General features: G+C 35.3%; 1 protein-coding gene and 1 pseudogene across 5 annotated transcripts in view; one reads left to right on the top strand and one right to left on the bottom strand.

The window, feature by feature from the left end:
- GRIK2 (glutamate ionotropic receptor kainate type subunit 2) overlaps positions 1 to 17,801 on the bottom strand; it is a 663,286-nt gene that overhangs the window by 220,392 nt on the left and 425,093 nt on the right. For all 5 annotated transcript variants that reach the window (XM_040474262.1, XM_040474263.1, XM_040474267.1 and 2 more), the window contains exon 10: positions 222 to 428. In XM_040474262.1, the coding sequence (XP_040330196.1) occupies positions 222 to 428 (207 nt within the window). The remainder of the gene's footprint in view (positions 1 to 221; positions 429 to 17,801) is intronic.
- On the top strand, positions 5,464 to 6,082 carry LOC121029828 (40S ribosomal protein S3a-like; annotated as a pseudogene).

Below are 17,801 nucleotides of genomic sequence, written 5' to 3'. Positions count from 1 at the left end.
CAGATGACTCTCTCTAATAGAACCATACATCCCTCTTAGATTGTTTATATTTAAGGGCAAAAATAAGACATACTTTGAAGATAATTATTTAAGGAAATACATACTTGAAATATATTACTGCTCTTTGCCATTATTAACCCTTGACCATCAAAAAACTTTTAACAAGTAAATATTTTAGCAATCTACAAAAGGTAATGATAAAAATGAGAAAAAAGGCTTACGTGATCAATCAGTTCACGGACCATTCCATTCCACTGTCCATTGGCATCATCTTGGGCTCCATATTTCCCATCCTCCACAAGTCTAATTTCATACGTAAAGCCAAGGATTGTAGATAACTCTCTGAGGAGGTCAATACAATAGCCCTCAAATCGATCATTCCCATAGAGAGGTTTGTCAGACTTCTTAAACAAGACATAGGGTTCTTCCTGGAAACAGTAAACATGAAGGTAGGAAATAATAGTTAATCATGAAACTATAAGAATTAAAGCTTTCCTTAGAAGATAGAATATTTCACATTAATTTAGAAATACAGACAATTTTATTTTTTTCCTAATTGTAATTCACATAGTTTGAAAACCTAAGAAGGCAGATTACTTTTGGAATATTTGTGCTTCAAAGGAGAATATTTAACTATAATAATTTCATCATTACTATCTAATAAAAATATGTCACATATCCCATATCATATATCTTATGTCATATATAAGGGATAGTATATAATGTGATATATGCCATAAAATATGTAATACGTAAGATATCATTTCACATGATTACAATACCCCAGTTTGAATTATATCATTTAATCAATATCTACTGTGTTATTTCAGTGGGATATATTGATGGAAAAATGAAAAAAAAAATCCACTGCCTAATTGCCTACTATGTGTTAAAAACTGTAGTATGGACTTTTATATATTACCACATTTTGTCCAAACAACCATGAAAATCATAACCACTATATTTATTTATAGAAAAAGAAATAGTAGCTTACTTTGGAATATAGAAAAAGAAACATTTATCAAGTGTTTATACATTCATCCGACAATATTTTATGAAGCGTCTACTATGAGCCAGCCCTCCTCTATATAAAAGAGAAATTTCTGAGTCATAAAATTTATGATATATATGAGTAAATAAATAATAAATGCCTAAACAAGTAGAACACATAATTTCTGATACTGATAAATGGCAGAAAAACATAAAATAGGGGAATAGGATACAGAACAACCTCAAGGTACTTGGCAAGATAAGAGAAAACAAGACAAAATTGAGAAATATGTCCGGAAGTCTTTGATGAGGAGATGAGAGATGAAGTAGAAACTAAAAGATGAAAAAGAATCTAGTCATTTGAAAATCTGACAGAAGAGAACTTCAGGTCAAGGATACAGCAAGTAAAAGCCTTAAGGCCAATATGACACTGGAGTGTTCCAGAAAGAGGACTACAGCCATCAGTGTGACAGGAATCACATCCAGTAAGTGAGGGAATTAGTTGAACAAGGTCAGAAATGTAGAAAGAATGAGGAGCCAAATCCTGTAAGGCTCTGAATAACAGGCCCTGTTAAAAATCCACATGTTTAATTAAGTACTAAGAGAATCCGTGCATTAGCATACTTTCGTGGGGGCAGGTGGAACATGGTATCTGTATCCAGATATCTGGTATCCAGAGTGCGGTACTACTTATTTCTATTTGACTATGGGTAAAGCCTCTGGAAGGTGCTGTCAGAAAAAGACACTGCAAAGTGGAAAAACTTAAAAGGCTGTCATGCCAGTCCATCTAGAAAGATGACCACCCTCCTCCCAACCCTGGGAGAACAATACTCATCCCATGAGGGTCATCACACCTAAGGGCATTTTAGATATGATAGCAATGTGTCCTCTTGTCCACACTCATCTCAGAAACAAGACTAATTCCATTTTTCTTCCCATCACTGTTGACCTGGCTTATCCCTGTACTTTTCATACACACTCCAACCTGACCAGTGTGCTGTTCTTCTGACACTCCTACACACTGAACTCTGTGCTAAAGAACTCTTGCTTAGAGATCAGCACATTGTTCCACATTTGTAACTAATTTTTGGAATTCCCTTCAACTTTTTGCTTTATCGGACCCACATCTTGATAACACTGCTTCTCCTTCAGCTCTCTCTCTCCCTCCCTCCCTCTCTCTCTCTCTCTCTCTCTATATATATATATATATCCACTATATATAATTTTGTATATTTAAATATAAAAGCCATTAAACTTTTAGAAAATAAAAGCATAGGAGAGTGGCGCCTGGGAGGCTCAGTCAGTTAAGCATCCAACTTGGGTCAGGTCATGATCTTGCAGTCTATGAGTTTGAGCCCCACATCTGGCTCTGTGCTGACAGCTCAGAGCCTGGAGCCTGGAGCCTGCTTCAAATTCTGTGTCTCCTCTCTCTGGCCCTTCCCCTCTCGTGCTCTATCTCTCTCAAAAATAAATAAACATTAAAAACAATTATTTTAAAAAGCATAAGAGAAAATCTTTAGACCTGACACAATATGCACAATCATAGAAGTAAAAAAGTGAAAATTGGACTTTATAACAATTACATTTTTTTTGCTCTGTGAAAGACACCATTAAAATTATAAAGACAAGCTACTAAGCATAAAATACAGCATTCATTTATTTATTTATTTTTAATGTAAATCCAAGTTAGTTAACATATAGTGTAATAATGATTTCAGGAATAGATTTCAGTGATTCATCATTTACATATAACACCCAGTGCTCATCCCAACAAGGTCCTCCTTAATGCCCCTTGCCCTTTTAGCCCATTCCCCCACCCAACACCCCGCCAGCAACCCTCAGTTTGTTCTGTGTATTTCGGAGAATCTTAAGGTTTGTCTTCTTCTCTGTTTTTATCTTTTTTTGCTTCCCTTCCCCTATGTTCATCTGTTTTGTTTCTTAAATTCCACATGAGTGAAATCATATGATATTTATCTTTTTCTGACCTATTTAGCTTAGCATGATATACTCTAGTTCCACCCACGTTGTTGCAAATGGCAAAACTCCTTCTTTTTTATTGCTGAGTGATATTCCATTATATTTATCAGTTGATGGACATTTGGGCTCCATCCATACTTTGGCTATTGTCAACAGTGCTGTTGTAAACATTGGGGTGCATGTGCCAGTTTGAATCAGCACTCCTGTATCTTTGGATAAATACCTACTAAGTGCAATTGCTGGGCCATTGGTAGTTCTATTTTTTAATTTTTTAAGGAAACTCCAAACTGTTTACCAGAGTGGCTGCACCAGTTTGCATTCCCACCAATAGTTCAAAAGGGTTCCTCTTTCTTCTCATCCTCGCCAACATCTATCGTTGCCTGAGTTGTTCATTTTAGCCATTCTGACAGGTGTGAGGTGGTATCTCATTGTGGCTTTGATTTGTATTTTCCTGACAATGAGTGATGTTCAGCATATTTTCATGTGTCTGTTAGTCATCTGGATATCTTCTTTCTAGAAATGTCTTTTCATATCTTTTGCCCATTTCTTCAATATCCAGTGCTCTGGCTTTTGGCCATTCTAATAGGTATGTATTGGTTTTTCACTGCTGCTTTAATTCAAAATTCCCTAAGGACATATGATATTGAACATCTTTTCATATACTTCAATGGAGTTTTATTAGAACTATTTTAATATGTAAACTATTTTACTGGTTAGGGTATTTTAATTACTAGTAGAACTATTGTATTAGGACTATTTTACTAGCTTATTTTATTAATTGTCATTTTTCAGAGAGGTCACATAGCTAAGAGATAAAAGCTAAGAAGGGACTCAGCTAAGAACTCAGGTTTTCTAAATTCCAAAATACATACTTTCCCCATTATTTTATGTTGCTTTCTACACCATAAGAGCATTTGTAGAAAATCTACATGTGCTGGAGTTTGAAATGGAATTAGATCAAACACATAGGAAACAGAAATTAATTTGTAACTAAAATCAAAGCTAGATATTTAGGCTTACCATGAGGTAAAGGACAGTAAGGATCCTAATTTTTAGTACTATGTGATCACATATAAAATTTATTCTCCAGGGGCACAGAGAATACTACAAATGTGACAAATACAGTCTTCTTCCACCCCTGTGACTATTATACCCATTTTTCCTCTCTACTCTTCTTTTTTTAATTTTTTTTGTTTATTCATTTTTGAAAGACAGAGAGAGACAGAGCACAAGCAGGAGTGAGACAGAGGAGAGGGGGTGGGACACAGAATCTGAAGCAGGCTCCAGGCTCTGAGCTGTCAGCACAGAGCCCAATGTGGGGCTCAAATTCATGAACCGTGAGATCATGACCTGAGCTGAAGTTGTACGCTCAACCGACTGAGTTACCCAGGCGCCCATCCTCTCTACTCTTAGTGGCATGCTAGTCTTCTAAGTTAGATAAAATGTTTCCATGGATGACAATTTAAACGCCCCTTTTACCTTGGAATGAATATATAATATAATATATATATGTATATATATATTATGTTATACATACACACATACACATATATACACATTTATCTTCTGAACCAGAGTTAAGCAACTTATATGGCATGATAATTTGCATCAAAAAGACCAAACATCATCGGGTACATAGCAGAAAACAAGTAAAATGACTTCCATCCTGAACAGAATGTAAATGGATTGCTCTGGTCAACTGTCAAAGCCAAAGGAACTTGAACTTGAAAGAAAAAATTATAAGACAGGGAAATTCTCCTATGAGTTTCAGGTATGGTGGTAACAAATCCTCAGTTTCCTAACCCATGGGCAGAAGGTTAGAGATTTGACAAGAACATACCATATTTCTCTGCAGAAGATGGGACAGCCTGAGAATTTGGGACTGGTAGAATGGGAATCAAAAGAAGCATGTGGGTACAATACATTAATTCTATTGAATTAATATTTTGATTTCATTCAGTTTTTGATTTATAAATAAATGTTTTTTTTTAATTTAAAACTCTCAAAATATTGATGATTTGTTAAGATCCATACACTAAATAATAGAACTATCTAATATTTTCCAACACCTATACTTTGTACCAGACACTGTTCTGGGTGCTACCCTTGGATAAACTTACTTATTTCTCATTATAACCATAAGTCCATAATATTATTATTTCTATTTTACAAATGAAGAAACTGATGGCAAGAGTGCTTTTGCCAAGATCAATAGCCAGCATACAAACCAGAGAGTCAGATTATTGGAATATTTGCCTCCACAGTGTACTTTCTATATTAAATGACTTCTAATGATAATTTCCAAACTCAATTTGAATGCATAATTTGCACATAGCTCATTAGATAACTTAATATATATTGTATGACTTTATTATTTTTTCAATCACTGAGATCAGCCGCTAGGTTAATGTAATGTATGCAAAATGGTAATACATTTACTAATTGAACAATGCAATCAAAACAACATTGCAGAAAAGTAGTAAATATAGCCCTTTTCACTCCCTGAGCAGCACCATGGCGGTAGGCAAGAACAAGCTCCTTATGAATGGCGGCAAAAAGGGAGCCAAGAAGAAAGTGGTTGATCCATTTTCAAAGAAAGATTGGTATGATGTAAAAGCACCAGCAATGTCTAATATAAGAAATACTGGAAAACACTAGTCACGAGAACTCAAGGAACCAAAATCGCATCTGATGGCCTTAAGGGTTGTGTGTTTGAAGTAAGCCTTGCTGATCTGCAGAATAATGAAATTGCATTTAGGAAATTCAAGCTAATTACTGAAGATGTTCAGGGCAAAAACTGCCTAATTTCCATGGCATGGATCTTACCCAGGACAAAATGTGCTCCATGGTTAAAAAATGGCAGACCATGATTGAAGCTCACGTTGATGTCAAGACTCCCGATGGGTATTTGCTTCCTCTCTTTTGTGTCAGTTTTACTAAAAAACGCAACAATCAGATTCAGAAGACCTCTTATGCTCAGCACCAACAGATCCACCAGATTCGGAAAGAGATGATGAAAATCATGACCCAAGAGGTGCAGACAAATGACTTGAAAGAAGTTGTCAGTAAATTGATCCAGACAGCATCAGAAAAGACATAGAGAAGGCTTGTCAGTCTATTTATCTAATGATGTCTAAGGATATCTAATGATGTCTTCATTAGAAAAGTAAAAATGCTGAAGAAACCCAAGTTTGAATTGAGAAAGCTCATGGGGCTTCATGGTGAAGGTAGTAGTTCTGGGAAAGCTACTGGGGATGAGACCGGCGCTAAAGTTGAACGAGCTGATGGATATGAGCACCAGTCCAAAAATCTTTTACAATTCAAACATTTAATGGTGACAAATAAAAAATCTTATTTGCGAAAAAAAAGTAGTAAATGTATAATCCAAAAAATTCATTCATCACGAATGACCTCCTTTCCAAGTAAGAACACATTTTTTAATTATTTTTTTAAGCTTCTTTATTTTTGTTGAGGGAAAGAGAGTGCAGCTGGGGCAGAGAGAGAGAGAGAAGGAAAAAGAATCCCAAGCAGACTCCGCACTGTCAGCACACAGTCTGATGGAGGGCTCCGGCTCATGAACAGTAAGATCATTACCTGAGCTGAAACCAAGAGTCAGACGCTTCTGTGACTGAGCCACCCAGGGGCCCCAGAAAGAATACATTTTTAACATAAAAGTTCTTCAAGAATTTGTGAAAATAGCAATTTTAAGCCTAACAGATTAAGGTAGTAATATGCGTGTCTAAAAACTGCATTTGCATTATTAAGGCATCATTGTCTCTATTTAAAATCTTTGTTCCAAAATATTTATGGTATGTTTTTCACACAAACTCACTTGCACATTAAAAAAAAATTAAGTTAGTGCTTAATGAAATATATTTGAGGCACATGATGGATATATGTGCACAAAATACAAAAGCAGAGCAAAAAATTTTAAAGATTGTTATGCTACTTAATTCTCATTAATTCAGCTTTTCCTAGTAACTATCCTACCTATTAACTTGATTTCCACCACCTATAAGCTAATAAGAAAACTTCTGTCAGGGGCGAATAAATTTGTTGATCCCTGTGAGATTAAAGTCTATTTAGATATATATTTTAAACAGGTTTTCATATCACTAGAAAAAAATGTGGTCTGAGTGCATCTTTTTAATATTTATGGGTCTCCACAATGTCAAATATCATTCTTCCTATATTTAATTCTGATAAGTAAGACACCATTTTCCAGTTGTGATTCCTATCTCCAGCTACATTGTGTCACAAGATAGTTTACATCCAGTTATGACTCTCCTTTAGACTCTCTTTCTCTGTTTCATACAGCACAAGGATAAATAATACCCTCATGTAGGAAAAGAAAAATGGTACCAGAAGCAATTACTGTACCACATACTGAGTTCAATGAATAATATGATAAAACTCTCCTGGGCAACTTTACTGATTTCTCATATAGTCTTAAATCTCCACATCAGCATTTGCTAGAGGTAAAAGCACTTCATTTCACTGGCATCTGTAATAAAGATTTGTCAGCATTTCCACTATCAAACCCAGTTTTAAGGAACCCAATAACTCATGTATTTTTATCTGCATTAGACTGGGAGTTGGCAAAGAATATAACCAAAATGAAGTTCTAAAAAAGTAAAATATGTTTTAAGGTTGAGGGGACCAAAATGTTTTATTTAAATATAATAAAACTTTAAAATTCTTAAGTTATAACTCATATATCCTTCAGACCTTATCTAGACCTATATTATTTTTTCATATGCTAACCCCTGAACTATCATTGCCATACTCATGATATTCAAAAGATAGGTACATAAAAATGCAATTTAATTTTATAGATGTATAAACTATCCCTTGCCATTTCAATGATAAGGCTAAACTAATTTATTTATTTATTCAAATACATATTGACTATTGTGTACCATTTTAGGCATCAGATATACAACAGTGAAAAACAAAACAATACAGAAAAGTTTCTGCCTTTCTGGAACTCCCAGTCTAGTAGTGAATTTGAGATTCTTGTCTATTTTATAATATTCTGTATCATTCACAAGGCTACTTTGCTTCATTAATTACCAGAGAGGAAATATCAACATACAGTATACCTTTGAAATACATGATTATGTTTTATTTTAGAGCAGGACCTATGACACTGTGGCCCTTAAATAATTTATTTGGGAAAACAGAAATGGATACTCAGCCTCAATCTTGTTCTGAATTTACCCTCATAACAAAACAACTTTTAAATGGCAACCAGCTGAAACTCCAGTTGCTATGGGTAACAATATTCTCAATTAAAAACAGTATAAGCATTTAAGAGATATTTTTTTTAAAATTTTTTTAACGTTTATTTATTTTTTGGGGACAGAGAGAGACAGAGCATGAACGGGGGAGGGGCAGAGAGAGAGGGAGACACAGATACAGAAACAGGCTAAGAGATATTTTTAATGTGTCTTAATTTTTCCTTAATGAATATAGGGTTCTCTCCCTCCCTCTCTCTCTCTCTCTGTTACACACACACACACACACACACACACACACACACACACACCTTTTTTATTTTTCTATTTTTTAATTTATTTTATTTTATTTTGGGATGGAGAGAGAGAGATTGAAGCCTAAGCAGGCTCCACTCTGCCAGCACAGAGCCCAACATGGGGCTCAAACTCACAAACCATAAGATTATGACCTGAGCTGAAATCAAGAGTCAGACACTTAACTAACTAAGGCACCCGGGTGCCCCAACCAATACCCTTTTTAAAAAATAGCATTCCTATGGGTCAAATGAAAAGGGCAAAATGGTTACAATAAAAACATCAGGTTAAAATAAAATTATAGAGACTAAACTTAAAACTGAGCAGTTTATGTGTTCCTGAGAATCATTTATCTCCCTCAATTTTCTTAGTCTTATATACATACTCTGTGTATCCTATCACTGCCCTCAGACTAAAAGCAGTAAGTAATAATACTACAATACAGCAACTTGGTTTTTAAAGAGTGTGGAGATCAAGATGGAGGCTGTGAAATTGATTGGAAGTGGAAGGCTAATGAATGGGCATCACGAAGGGTAGGAGCAATGATTCTGCTGCCATTGGCTCCTGGGGAAGGTGAGTCAGCTCTGTAAAACTATACAACTTACACATTAACATAAGGGATTAAAAAGCAGACCTCAACATCTTGCCCTGGAATGCTCAAAAAGAATGCAAAGTGGAAAATTATTCCTTTAAAAGGAGGATTAAGGATGAAAGGACATTATCATGGACAGTAACACTAAGAAGATGGGTATTTCCCCAACAAACAAGTTATCGACTCACTGTAACTATCTGAATATGGTCTATACTACTGCCCTCATAGGAGATACTTCTGGGTAGATTAAGAATACATAATGTGCAATGTGACCTGGAAACAACAACAACAACTTATGATATAATAATGCTTTCTAATACTAATGTATATTTCCAATTAGCATGTTTTGATTTTAAGTAGCCACCATCATGTCTGTATGGAATAGTGACCTATAAGTAAAAACAGCAACTATAAAGATGGTCAATGAATTACCGTTCTCTTCTACAGTACAATTCTAAGTTTAACAAAATACATGCAGCTACCTATATCTACATTTGATAACTTCATGATAAAATATACATGTAAAATATTTGTTTTTCACCTAATATTTTATCTACCAACCCATCCATCTATGCATTCATTAAACATTGTTATGTTAATTCTATATAAAGATTTCTAGTATACAGGTCAGCAAATTTTCACTGAAAAATCAGGTAGTGAATATTTTTGTCTTTGTGGATAGTAAGGTTGCAACCACCCAACTGCCATTGTAGAGCAAAAGCAGCCATAGGAGCTTTTGCCAGCTCCTTTTTTTTGCCAGCTGAATAAGCTGGCAAAACTGTCAGTTTTTAGGGATGCACATTTTAGGAACTCTGGAATCTAATAAAAAAACTTACAACAACCGGGGGGGATGCTTTGTAAAGATAAAAAACTGCAGAATTTTGGTAGGAGAGCTCTGTGGCATATCAATGTACCCTGTTAACTATTGTCCTCCACTACCAGTTCTGTAGCAGCATTGAAGATGGCAGCCTGCATTCCTGGTGCAAGTTGTGGGTACCAGAGGGAATGGTATGGGCCCATGTTCAAAGAAGGGAATTCTGTGTTTTGACCTGAAGGATTGGCTCAAGGGTTTGCCTTTGTTTCACCTACACAGGAGCTTACTGAAGGCTGAAGCTGCTTAATAGGTGGTGTTTTCATGAACATGTAGTGGCAAATATATTAGCCATTTCTTCCTGTGAAAGATAACAGCAGAGACAAGAAGCAGATCAAAATGCCTGAACAGAAGAAAGAAATACTTCCCTGAGGAAAGAAATACTTAGAATTAGTGCTATACAATGCTCCTTCATAATCAAGGAATTCTAGAAGCCCATGCATATGCCTATGGCAGGATGTATGCTCAGGAAAGACCTGGGAAGACCTTAAGCATTTACCTTTGGCTGGACTTCAGGCTCTGTGTAAGCAGGAAAGGAAGAAAAGGGTATAATTGTAAACTGCTTACCTAAATGAACAGTGAAAACTAAAAACATTTATGAAAGAAGGTGAAGAACACACAAATAAATGGAAAGATAGTCTGTCTCCATGGACTGGAAGAATTAATATTGTTAAAATGTTTATATTTCCCAAAGCAATCCACAGATCCAATACAGTGTCTATCAAAATTCGCACAAGATTTTTCACAGAACTAGAACAAATACTTCTAAAATTTGTATGGAACCGCAAATTACCCCCAAATAGTTGCATAATCTTGAAAAAGAAGAACAAGGACAGAGGTATCATATCCTCTGATTTAAAACTCTACTACAAAGTTAGAGTAACAAAACAGTATGGTATTGGCATAAAACCAAGCACACAGATCAATGGAACAGAATCGAGTTTAGAAATAAGCTCATGCATATATGGGAAATTAACTTATGACAAAGGAGTAAAGAATATACAATGGAGAAGACAGGGCCCAACACTGTGAAAGAAACTGCTAGGATTAGTAGACTGCTGCTGTCCTTTTGAAATTCTTACTACCTTTCTAACAAGAGATCGTCCTTTCATTTTACACTGGGGGTGGAAATTATGTAGCCAGTCCTATATGCAATCAGGAATGAACTATTGACTTAAACAAAGAGTAGAGTAAATGAAAATATTTTGGAGAGAGAAAATGATTCATATGGATGCTGAAAGAATGATAGTCATTCTCTGAATCACTGTATGATCTAAGTGACTAGAAAGTGTGAAAAAACAAACGAAAAAAAGATAGGGGGAGATAATATCATGAGGACTTAAGTTAGGAAAATCTTTATTCCTGAAAAAATCTGAGAAAAATATCTAGATGTAATCATTGTGGATCATCAGTGTTTGAATTCATATCCTGCTTAGAATGACATTCTCTTTCCTGAGATTATTTTTAAGCATCTAGCTAAAAGTCAATTTTGATGTAGAAAATGAGGTTAGAAATTTTTCCCCAATATTCTCCCTTTAGGTATTTTCTCGGTATTTAGCTACTGGATAAATCTGAACACATGTTTGGGAGAGTGATGAAGCAAACCAAAAGGAGGAGGACATGATTTATCACATGATTGCAAAGTGGAGTTTTCAATCATTAGGATTCTGTTTCTTGTAATTCAGTGCAACAATTTGAGTTTGAAGGCTCTTTGTCTTAGAAAGGATCCAATATTAGCTGCCCTCTAGCTCTATTTACATTTCTCCAAAAAGAGTGGAAATAAGATGATTAAAAAATGGATTAGAGGGGCACCTGGGTGGCGCAGTCGGTTAAGCGTCCGACTTCAGCCAGGTCACGATCTCGCGGTCCGTGAGCTCGAGCCCCGCGTCGGGCTCTGGGCTGATGGCTCAGAGCCTGGAGCCTGTATCCGATTCTGTGTCTCCCTCTCTCTGCCCCTCCCCCGTTCATGCTCTGTCTCTCTCTGTCCCAAAAATAAATAATAAACGTTGAAAAAAAAATTAAAAAAAAAATGGATTAGAATACTAACTGGTTTTGTACCCTCACCCTTCCCCAGGGTTGAACAGATAATGGCAACCTCTTCGAGACCACTGAATATGCATGTGAAACAGTCATACAAGAAAATCCTTGTGCAATGAGAATTATCCATCAATGGTCAGTAGTAGTTAGCAGCATATGTTTTATGTAATGGATGGTGAGCTTAACATTCAGCTGCTGCCCTTTGTAATGAATAAAATCAACAAATGTTTATTGAGTACCTATCATTTAAAAGAAAATACCTACTTTAGAACAGTTGCTTCTCCTATGCACCTTTTTAATTTAGTTGAAAATAGAGAATTTGCACAGAAAAATGCAAATTAATAATATATGCTTTCATGTAAGTGACTAAGGAATAAATTGTATAGATAAAAGGACCATTAGGTGCCAGCAAAAGGAAAGTAAAGATGTCCCAAAATGGTTAGATAAATCATCCCAGAGAAAAGGCCACCAGAAAAATGGATTGTAGAGTAAGTACAAATTAGATAAATGGGGAGAAATAAGAGTTGCTCCGGCAAGAGAAATGAAGTGAGTAAAGTCATAGAGAAGAATCTTACTGGTGCGTGGCCTGAAGAAAACAATGATAGTTTTCATAAGAGGAAGATGTTTGAAAGCCTTAGGGGAAAATAATAAATGTGAGCACTATTCATTACTCTAATTTTAGATTGCTTTGAATCCATTTAATATTATCATTTACTGGTAATTTTGTGCCAGGAACTATGTTATATATTTTTTTTCACATTGTTAGCTTTAATACAAACTTCAAGTTGCATGTTATTATTACCCTTATTATAAAGTTATGGTAACCTGTCCATGGTAAAATCATCTACTTATTGGCAGACTCAATAATCAATACTAGATTTTCTGCCTTCCATTTGTCCTTGCAACCTACAAAAAAACCCCTTTCTCAATTAGGTATTTAATTCAGATACCAAGTATTAACCAATTGTAGAAATGGTCTGTTCCTATACTGTTCATTGGTGGGTTCATCCAATCATACAGTCCTTGGATTTGCATATATAAGTAAATTTCATCATATTTATCAACAAGGACTTCAAAATTATTATGGTCTAACCTAATGATGTCCATAGTGCATTCATTCTTCTGGGAAATCATCCCCAAAGTTTTGTTTTCAAGAAAACATTCTGCAATTAAAAATATGTAAAAATTCTACATGTTTTCATTCTTTTGAGATATCCACAATACATATGAACTTACTAGATATTCAGTGATAAAGAAACCTTATGAATTTACATTAACTCAGTATTTTCCAAAAACTACTTGGGGCGACTGGGTGGCTCAGTTGGTTGGGCATCTGACTTCAGCTCAGGTCATGATCTCATAGTCTGTGAGTTCGACCCCCGCTTCGGGCTCTGTGCTGACAGCTCAGAGCCTGGAGCCTGCTTCAGATTCTGTGTCTCCCTCTCCATCTGCCCCTCCCCTTCTCATGCTCTGTCTCTCTCTGTGTCAAAAATAAATAAAAAACATTAAAAAAATTTTAAAAACTACTTAATCACAGAATAGTTGTAGGGTGTGCCTGTGTCACATACCTATCAGAACTGTAGAGCATACTCTGAAATTCTGATGTAACCAAATAATAAACATGGAATGTTATTGCTGCAGGGCATAGAAAGTGCTTGCTGTATTATGAAAGTGGTATTTTGTCTATGATGTCAGAGAGTTTCATATTTACCAAAAATTGCAAATTTAAAAGTGCAAAAGACAAAATATAAATTTAGACACTTTTAAAGAACACAAAGCTGTGACGTATAATCAACACATATTTTATGGTCTGTGGCTCTAGTTACATTTGAATGAAGTATAAAATATTATACATACAATATGAAATATTTTCCAAACAGCTATGTGCCAAAGGCATTTCTTTTCTATTAGTTCTCAGATGAAGTGGTGAAAATATTTTGTTTGTCCTATATTGGTTTATTCAACAAGATGGTGAAAACAAACTCATGAGTTGGTTTTTTTTAACCAACTACCACATAAAACCAAAGCTAAGAGAACTCAGAACATAAAATTTATAGGACCCAAGTTAATAATACTCATTCTTGTTTAGGCATCTAATTAATGACATTAATTAATGGCATAAATGCCTTATAAGAAGTGTACCTAATGAAATACATTGACTGATAAATGGATAAGGGCCTGGGGACTCACACATTATTCAGGATTTCTAGGGGAAATCATGTTAGTGATGACAGTAAAGCAAAATACGTAGACATTTTCTACCAGGAGAAAAAGTCTGTACCTTTCTTTTTGAGTTATTGTGGTGGGGTCTGTCATTAAGAGTACCAGTTAAATTTCAAATAAAGAGAAGCAATTAGGAATCAAAGTCAAGTAATCAAGTTGGGATTGAAAAAATGAAGATCAGAACCTGAGAATCAGATATTGATCAGATAGTAAAATTAGGTTGGGGGTACCTGGCATAATTCAGGACTTACCAGTCTTGAAAGTCTCATGATAGTCATCTTACAACTACCCCTCCTCAAAACGGATAAATGATTCTTGAACCTGACTCAAAAGACAGTGTATTTTTTTTTTCTTATCTTCCTGTGTAGACCTGAATTTGTAGTTATTTGTTAAACCAGAAAGAATGTAGCAAGTTTTAGAAGAGAATCCATAGAAATACCAGGAAAGGAAAGAAATATGCAATAGTGTAGATCACTGAAAATACGCATGTGCTCTCTAAGTTGACAATATCACCTATATTCATGATGCCAACTTCCATCTAGTTTGATAGCTCCAAATCTCATTTCCAGCCCAGATCATTGTTCAGCTATGGGACTACATATCTAACTGTCAACCAGATAAATATACCACATGAAATTTAAATATATTTAAAATTAAATTCATCTTTTATTACTCCAATTCTGCTTTTTTACACCAATAATGTTTCCAGCAATGTTTATCAGAAAAATAAAAGTCTTCCTAACCTCTGACCTCTTCTTAAACTCCAGTTTGTAAACTGTTACTATAGGTCTTCCATTCTCTACTCTGTATATATTGTGATTGATAGCCAACCCTTCAGATATTGCCACAGTTTGGACTTTATCAGCTCTCACACTCGTAATATTCTCCTGGTTGTTCTCACCAAATCTTATCTCATGAACTACAATTCTATCTCCAATTCTAAGATTTTTAAAAGTCCTGTCTTGATAATATTTGTTTATGTACTTAAAATCTTTCAAAATTGCCCCATCATAAGTAGATTAAAATAAGACCTACAAAACTTCTACTCTTTTATTCTGTTGCCCGCCTGCTCACCTTCATCAATCACTTCCCTTCCACATTCTCTGTGCTCTAACTGTAGTGGATTACTTATAGTTATTATAGCTCAAGGATTTGTGAAAAGCAAACACTGGCACTGCCTCTCCTAGCTCTTTACCAAAGTAGTTCTGAGGCTATGGGCAAAATGGAAAAGCTCACAACAGTGAACAGTAAGAATAATAGAATCTTGCCAAAAGTTGAGGGCATGGAATCAGAAGTATACAGAAAATATGTGTGAAGGATAACTGACATTGTTGGTATGTTGTAAAAACACTGGAGCAAAGGCATAATCATCATCAAAAATGGCTTCCTTCTACTTAAGAAAGAAAGCATGTTACATTTAGCTCTAAAGAAATAAGTTGTCAAGCAGAGTGAAAAACAAGGGCTGGATGTTGTAATGAATTCTAGTTAAAAAAGAAGAAAGACTTCTTGCAATGGAAAACTGTAGATCCAAAATTCAGTCTGCTTTCTTGTTAGACATAGGTGACACCACTCTTTGGTCATTGTATTAGTGTGTTGACTGGCAGGGGAGGGTGGTCAAGTTGTTCTACCCATTCAGCTGGAACTCATGACCTTTTTAAGTTTAATTATTGACAATATACAGAGTTATAATGCAATTGATGAAGAAACTCCACCTATCATTTTGAAAGAATTGACATTAAATGTAAGGAACAGGGAACCAAGCAGTCTTTGTCTCCTGGAGGCAGCTGGAAAAATGTTTTAGTCTGTTCTCCATGAAAAGCCCTTGCTCAGAGATCCATATCCTGTACCAACTAGAAGAAAAATAGATAAATCCCCAATACATTTCTAGAAAACTATTTACCCTCTCATACCCAGACCCTTGCAGAAAACTAAAGGAGAATTTGAGTCTAAGTGACTCTGGATTCAGAGAAATTAGGAACCATGTTAAAAGCTAGAGGAATAAATTGAAGTTTACATCAGTCAGGGGTGCCTGGGTGGCTCAGTCAGTTAAGCGTCTCTTCGGCTCAGGTCATGATCTCACATTTCATGAGTTCCAGTCCCACATCAGGCTCTGTGCCAACAGCTCAGAGACTGGAGCTTGCTTTGGATTCTGTGCCTCCCTCTCTCTCTGCCCATCCCCTGCTTGTATTCTGTCTCTCTTTCTCAAAAATAAACATGGAAAAATAAACAAATAAATTTAATCAATTAATTAAGTAATTAATTTTAAACAAGTTCACATCAGTAAAAAGTAAGTTCTCCCTTCTTAATTGAGAATGCTAGCTGCCAGGCTGTAGGATTCCTTTCAGAACTTACACAACAAAGAGAATAGATACATAGATTTAAGTATTTGTTAGACCTTCCAGATGGAAGGTCAGATCCATCTATGGTGCCTTACTTTAAAGTGTGAATGGACATTTGAGTGAAGCCTCTAACATCAAGATAGAAACAAAACAGAAAAATAAAAACACAGATAAAGAAACAATATAAGGGGTAGACAAAAACTTCAAAAAAGCAAATATAATAAATCAATGCTACTAAGAAAAACCAGAATGTATGAAAGCTTTTAAAAATTAAAGTGAAAGTAAACATAAATAAAGTGCACTAAAAAGAAATGAGTTACCAAGCCATAAAAGATATGGAAGAATCTTAAGTGAATTTTGTAAGTGAAAGAAGCCAATTTGAAAAGGCTATATACTGCATGATTCCAAATACATGACATTCTGGAAAAGACAAAACTATGGGGACAATAAAAAGATCAATGGTTGCCAGGCATTGGGTAGGGAGGTTAAGAAACAAAGCACAGAGGATTTTCAGGGCATTGAAAATACTTCATATGATACCCCTGATGGTAGATATATGTCATTATACATTTGTCCAAACCCACAGAATATGCAACACCAAGAGTGAATCGAAATATAAACTATTTGGGTGATTATGATGTGTCAGTGTAGTTTCATCAATTGTAACCAATGCACCACTCTGGTGGGGGATGTTGATAATGCGGGAGGCTAAGCATGTGAGAAGGTAGAGGATATATAGGATATCTCTGTACCTTCCTCTCAATTTTGCGATGAACCTAAACTGCCCTAAAAATTATCTTAAAAATATAAACAGTTGAAGGGTGCCTGGGTGACTCAGTCAGTTAAGCGTCCAACTCTTGGTTTCAACTCAAGTCATGATCTCGTGGTTTCATGAGTTCAAGCCCTGCATCAGGCTCTGCATTGGCAGCATGGAGCCTGCTTGGTATTCTCTCTCTCTCTCTCTCTGTGCCTCCCCACTTATACTGTCTCTGTCTCAAAATAAGTAAATAAACTTAAAAAAATTTTAAAAATATAAACAATTGATGGACTAGAAGACAAAGTTGAGGAACTCTTTCTGAAAATAGAATTTAATAAACAAGGTGAAATTACATGAGAAAATTAGAGAATTATTAAAATCATCTGAGGAGATTTCAAACTATACTAATGTCAGGAGCTCATCAAGTAAATTAGAATGTCTGGGTATGGAACCTGGGCATTAACATTTAAACAAAAAACCAAAA

This window comes from Herpailurus yagouaroundi, unplaced genomic scaffold, assembly GCF_014898765.1.
Source record: "Herpailurus yagouaroundi ecotype Mexico unplaced genomic scaffold, PumYag 139, whole genome shotgun sequence".
Lineage (NCBI taxonomy): Eukaryota > Metazoa > Chordata > Mammalia > Carnivora > Felidae > Herpailurus > Herpailurus yagouaroundi.
This window is presented reverse-complemented; position numbering and strand designations above follow the sequence as displayed.